This window comes from Ixodes scapularis, unplaced genomic scaffold (assembly GCF_016920785.2).
Source record: "Ixodes scapularis isolate PalLabHiFi unplaced genomic scaffold, ASM1692078v2 PGA_scaffold11__112_contigs__length_91849675, whole genome shotgun sequence".
Lineage (NCBI taxonomy): Eukaryota > Metazoa > Arthropoda > Arachnida > Ixodida > Ixodidae > Ixodes > Ixodes scapularis.
Genome location: NW_024609837.1, coordinates 73375731 through 73382452, shown reverse-complemented (window position 1 = coordinate 73382452; position 6722 = coordinate 73375731). Strand labels below are relative to the sequence as shown.

Sequence of the window (6722 nt, the reverse complement as noted above, 5' to 3'; positions counted from 1 at the left end):
TCTTAAAACTGTCTAATACAATTCGTCGCTTCACATACCATTGCCGCTCGAAGAGTTCCCTTTTTCCCGAGTTCCAGCGTAGATAGGACTGGTGTGATGATATGGGCTGAACAAACGACGAGGAAGACAACGCAGATGAACGCTGTCAACACATGAATAACCAAAGATGAAGAAGACTGCAAGACCATATCAGGGAATGAGAATAAGAAAAAAGAAGAGGAGGACAACACGAGGAGAGTGAACGGGACGCACGCTCGAGGCGCTCGAAAAAGGCGGTTAAGCATCGGCACCCGGCTCAACACCAGCGGTCCCGGCAGTCTAGGAAGATTCCGACGGGCGCCAACAGGCCGGTCGGGACTTTGAACCTGCACACCGTGGACCGCCGCCGTTAGCCAAGCTGCAGCCAGCAACCCTACGCCTGGGCCGACCCAGCCTGCCAGGCTCCTGAACCAAAACGTTACGACAACGAGGCGTCTTCTCGGCAATAACATCGTGTGGGCCGTAAGCGAAGTCGGCGGACTGAACTTTGTACATATTTTGATGACTCTCGTAACTTGTGTTTTCCTACTCTATCTGACTTTTATTTTTAATTCCTTACTCTGTAAATAACATCTTTCTTCTTACAACCACCGCTCCGGAATTCTGAGTTCCTTCCTTAACCATTCCCATCACAATCTGGCGTCCGCGACAGGACCTCTCTTCCTAACATCTTATAGAGAGCAGAATTCCAGGACGGTGCTGTAAGAGAAATGAGTATGGATCCGGAAAAGATAGTAGCTCTAGGTAAAGAACTGGGATATACTGGGGGATAGCTTCGCGACTGGGTTGAGCAAGAACGCAACCGGCAACGCGAAGAACGCCACCTGTTACGAGACGAAGCACGGGAGTCAGCTAAAGAGGCACAGGACGTGGCTGATCGAGAGATCCGTAGATTGCAACAGGAACGGGAAGTGTTAGAACTGCGACTTCGACTGCGAGATAGTACCAGTTCAGATCGGAATGAGAACGAGATGGGTACCAGTGGGGCAGAAAATCAGGAAGTGCAAGCCAATTGTCGCAGCCCTCATAAACTCATTCCACCATTCAATGAAAAACGAGACGACTTGGATGCTTACCTCCAGCGTTTTGAAAGAGTTGCAAGCAGCCGAAACTGGCCTCCTGCCAAATGGGCATTGTCATTAAGCTTGTGCCTCATCGGCGAGGCCCTGACTGTAGTTGGCAGGATGACTCCTGAGGAGTCCTTAGACTACGCAAAAGTCAAGCTAAGCTTGCTACAGCGGTTTCGCTATACGACCGAAGGGTACCGCGAGAAATTCAGGGATGGCAAACCCGAAGACGCGGAGACAGGGAGACAGTTCGCGGCTCGACTATTGGGATACTTTGACCGTTGGATCGAGACAGGAGAAACCCCTAAGACGTATGAAGGGTTAAGGGACCTGATAGTCTCAGAGCAGTTCCTGAAGAGATGCAACACAAAGCTATCTATATTCCTAAAAGAAAGAAACTGCAGGTCCCTGGAGAATCTGGCGACAACCGCAGACCACTTTCTCGAAGCACAGGGACAGACTAGCCTCTTTAAATTGAGAGATGACTCGGACCACAAGAGTGGAGGCTGTGGGAAAGAAGGCAATAAAACACAGCATTCTATAAGGGTAGCCAGTCGATGCTACCTCTGCAAAAAACCTGGTCATAGAGCAGCCGATTGCTGGACGAGTTCCAAGGCTCCGCGTCCTTCTGCGTGTTGGAGGTGTAGAAAGGCTGGGCACAAAGCAGAAGCTTGTAACTGGAAGTCAGACGGAGAAAAAGACAAGGCTCCCCGGGCTTCCTGTGTGTTAACGACCGCTGACGAAACCGAATCAGAAAAGGCTTATGTCTTGTTAAAAAACGGGGACAAAATCCCAGTAGTAAATATGGCAGTTGGAAAACCTCCACGTTTCCTAGTAGATGATATGCCAGTGGTGAGAGCAGAAGTGGGAGGTCGAACGGTAACGGTCCTCAGAGACAGCGGCTGCAACACAGTTGTTGTGAAAAGAAGCCTGGTTCCAGATAACAAGCTAACTGGCTTTTCCAGTCCAGTTTTGCTTCTGGACAGGACGATTAAATATTTACCAGAGGCGGAGATTGAAGTAAAATCACCATACTACACAGGCAGTTTGGTGGCGAAGTGTATGGATAACCCGTTATACGACTTGGTACTCGGAAATATTAAAGGAGTGAGGAGGATCGATGATCCCGATGAAGAATGGGATTGTGACAAAGGACAAACAGTGTCTGAAGCGAGAGAAGGGGAAATCGAAACTGATCAGACGGCAGTAGGAGGGGAAACTACTAAAGAACTCCCGATGAGCGAGAAACGTGAAGAGAAAGACTGTAAGGTCTTGGAGAAAGTAAGTGATTGCGCAGGGGCGCTAGGAAAGGCGCCAGGCAACAAAAACATTTCCGGGTTACCAGTCATGTCGGTGGAGCCAACAGAAGTTGATAACAGAAAGCTGAGGATGGCTCAGGAGAACGACGAAACGGTGAGTAAGTGCTTTGCTTCCATTGGGAGAAAGTTCGTTTCAGAAAAGGCACACGAATCGGAATTCGTGTTACGTGACGGAATCCTCTACAGGAGATATCGAACACCGTCCCGTAAGGATAGGGAGCAGTTAGTAGTCCCAAAAGACTTTCGAATGATCGTGCTCAAATTGGCACATGAAGGAATTATGGCCGGCCATCAGGGAACAAAGAAAACCACTGATCGGGTACAAGAAGAATTCTACTGGCCGGGAGTAACATCAGAAATAAAACGATTTGTAAAATCGTGTGACATTTGCCAGAGGACTGTTCCCAAGCACTTGGTGGCCAGGGCACCCCTTGGAACCATGCCAATCATAGGGACACCCTTCCAACGAGTCGGCATAGACATCATCGGACCAATCAAGCCGAGTTCAGAAAATGGCAACAGACACATATTGACGATGATTGATTTTGCCACCAGATATCCAGATGCTGTCGCCTTGAAGAGCATGGAGACAACAGAGGTTGCAGAGGGCCTTCTTCAAATGTTTTCACGAGTAGGCCTACCCCAAGAAGTCCAAAGTGATCGGGGGTCCTGCTTTACGTCAGGCTTGATGAAGGAGATCAGTCGCCTGTTATCGCTGAGACAGTTGACTACCACGCCCTACCATCCTATGGGTAATGGACTTGTCGAGCGGCTGAATGGGACATTAAAACAAATGATTCGGAGGATGTGCCAAGAAAAGCCACGATGCTGGGATCGGTACCTGACCCCGTTGCTTTTCGCATATCGGGAAGTCCCACAAAGTAGTTTGGGGTTCTCCCCGTTTGATCTGCTTTACGGGAGATATGTTCGGGGTCCCATGGCAGTTTTAAAAGAACTGTGGACTAACGAGAACATCGACCCTGAGACGAAAACAACCTACGGGTACATGGTCGATCTTCGGAAGAGGCTGGAAGACACGTGCAAAGTTGCCCACGAAAAACTAAGAAAAGCCCAGAAGACGCAAAAGGGATATTACGACAAGAAGAGTCGTGTACGCGAACTGCAAGAGGGAGATCCAGTGCTGATCTTGTTACCAACTGACAAAAATAAACTGATTCTGCAATGGAAGGGACCATTCCGCGTGGTGGAGAGAAGGAATGAACTGGATTACGTAATAGACCTTGGAGGAAAGACGACATTATTTCACGTCAATATGCTCAAAAAGTATGAGGAGAGAGAAGTTCTGGGCGCTCCTGAACAAGTCTTGGCTGGCCTCGCAGTAGAAGAGGAAGGTGAAGAACAGGAGGTCCCCCATGTCGGCCTTCGGCGTCAGCAAGACTACAATGATGTGCGGAAATCAGAAGAACTCTCAGAAGAACAGGTCACAGAGGTGGAAGAATTGCTAGAGTCGTTCCAAGAAGTATTCTCAGATCTTCCGGGTCGAACCAATCTCGTAAAATGCCAGCTGAAACTAACAACAGATGTGCCAGTTCAAGTTCGACAGTACCCACTCGCCTTTGCGCTACAAGAAGCAATAGAAAACGAGATAGGTGACATACTGAGTCTCGGCATAATTGAGAAATGCGACTCGCCCTACAACTCACCCGTAGTGGTAGTGAAGAAGAAGGACAAGACGACCCGATTATGCATCGATTTTCGACAACTAAATCAGGTGCTCGTACCTGATTGCGAACCGATACCCCGAGTCGACATGATGTTTGCTCAAGTCAGCACAAAGAAGTACTTTTCCAAATTTGATTTCGCGAAAGGTTACTGGCAAGTGCCAATGGCACACGGATCGGAGGACGCGACTGCGTTTTCAACGATGTCAGGGTTATATCGTTTCAAGTTCATGCCTTCGGCATAAAAACAGCCCCGGCTGTATTCACTCGTTTAATGAGGGAAGTCCTGGATGGAGTACCAAACACACATCATTATTTTGATGATGTACTAATCGCAACTGCCAGCTGGGAGGAACACGCGAAAACCCTGAGACAATTTTTAACGAGGGTAAAACAAGCTGGACTTACCATCAAGCCAAAGAAGACAGAGATCGGCTTCTCCCGGATAACATTTCTCGGACATCGAGTAGGACAAGGAACGTTTGAGCCGTTAACCGAGACTTTGGAGAAAATTCAAGGCGCTAAGAGACCGCAAACAAAGACGGAAGTCAGATCGTTCCTAGGTCTAACGGGATATTACCGGGAATTTATTCCCCATTACGCTGAGACGTCGCTCCCTCTGACGGAACTGACAAAGAAAAAAGCACCCATCAAAGTCATCTGGGAAGACAAACACGCCAAAGCTTTTGAGGAGCTAAAGAAATCCCTCTCCGACAAACCGATTTTGAAGTCTCCGGATCTTTCGAGGGCTTTCATCCTGAGAACAGACGCTTCGGGAAGATGCTTGGGTGCTGTGCTAATGCAAGAGCACGATCGGATGATGCACCCCGTTGCGTATGCTAGCCGGCAGTTGTTGCCGCGAGAAGTTGCATATTCAGCGATCGAGCGAGAGTGTCTCGCCCTTGTATGGGCGGTGCAGAAATTTCACCTCTTTCTGTTTGGAAAACACTTCACGGTTCAAAGCGACCATCAACCCTTAGAATACATTCACTCCGCCAAACAACTCAACAGTCGCGTGCTGCGATGGAGTCTGCTGCTAGCTGAATACGATTTTCATGTCATGTACATTCGGGGCAGTCAGAACTTTGGGGCTGACTATTTGAGCCGACTATAGTACGCTTCCGTAAAGGATGAGATTCCTGAAACAGTTGCGAGTGCTTCTATTTAGGTGAAACAATTGTTTGTTTGTTTTTTCCTTTTCCAAAGTGTATAACATTTTGGTCTTTACTTTCTGTTGTTCGATCTTTTTTAGACAATTGTCTTTAAAAGGGGGGTGAATGTGATGATATGGGCTGAACAAACGACGAGGAAGACAACGCAGATGAACGCTGTCAACACATGAATAACCAAAGATGAAGAAGACTGCAAGACCATATCAGGGAATGAGAATAAGAAAAAAGAAGAGGAGGACAACACGAGGAGAGTGAACGGGACACACGCTCGAGGCGCTCGAAAAAGGCGGTTAAGCATCGGCACCCGGCTCAACACCAGCGGTCCCGGCAGTCTAGGAAGATTCCGACGGGCGCCAACAGGCCGGTCGGGACTTTGAACCTGCACACCGTGGACCGCCGCCGTTAGCCAAGCTGCAGCCAGCAACCCTACGCCTGGGCCGACCCAGCCTGCCAGGCTCCTGAACCAAAACGTTACGACAACGAGGCGTCTTCTCGGCAATAACATCGTGTGGGCCGTAAGCGAAGTCGGCGGACTGAACTTTGTACATATTTTGATGACTCTCGTAACTTGTGTTTTCCTACTCTATCTGACTTTTATTTTTAATTCCTTACTCTGTAAATAACATCTTTCTTCTCACAACCACCGCTCCGGAATTCTGAGTTCCTTCCTTAACCATTCCCATCACAACTGGTTGTGCCTGTAATCCTTGCCTCTGAGGAGTGTCCAGATGCGATCACAGGCCCTGCAGAGCTCTTATATTCTTATGCCTGTTCCTTCTCTGTAGACATTGATTATCCTCTTTTTGGCTCTCCAACCTAGCCCCGTAGATGAAAGATGCTTGAACCGGACCGGATCGACGTAGCGTTTCCTCAAGCAAATGCCGAAGAAGGCGACTTTCGCTTCCAGCTCGGCTAGACGGCGTCCCAGGTTGTCCAGCACACTGAAGGCTTGAAGAAGTAACTTAGTTGGTTGCGGGCAGCTTATGGATCCAAAGGAAAAAGGAAATAAGCCTGCTTCCGAAATTATCAATGAAAAAACGGTTAGTGCGCAAGCGAGCTGGTGGATGTTGATCATGATGCAGAAAACCCGAGACTGTGGTAAAAGCAGGGAAACTTGGTCGAAGAAGGACAAGGAAAAATAACGTCTCAAACTCAGCTACTGCGTTTATTTCCTCAATGTCTTATATACCCACAACCTAACCAGTGACCACCGACGTCAGAAGGTCAACCTTTGTTATTTATACAGTCCTACTCACACTGGTCTTCACCTCAACCGAAAACGGTGACCTCAATTCCAAACTGAAAGCTTAGGACCTTGAACAAAACAAACACAACAAAACAACCACACGGACCCCCTTCCCTTCCAGTCGGAGTCTGGAAAAACTGTGCTTTATCTAAACGAGAACTGCTATGACTTCCAAATAAATCCCTGCCCGCAAAATG

At 48.3% G+C, this 6722-nt stretch overlaps 1 protein-coding gene across 1 annotated transcript; it reads left to right on the top strand.

Moving 5' to 3' along the window:
* The first annotated feature begins 1223 nt into the window (after nt 1–1223).
* LOC120850251 lies at nt 1224–4023 on the top strand. The gene is made up of 2 exons (XM_040222702.2): nt 1224–3875; nt 3967–4023. Exons 1-2 carry the CDS (start codon nt 1224–1226, stop codon nt 4021–4023), a joined length of 2709 nt encoding a protein of 902 aa, XP_040078636.2.
* Nucleotides 4024–6722: the final 2699 nt, after the last annotated feature.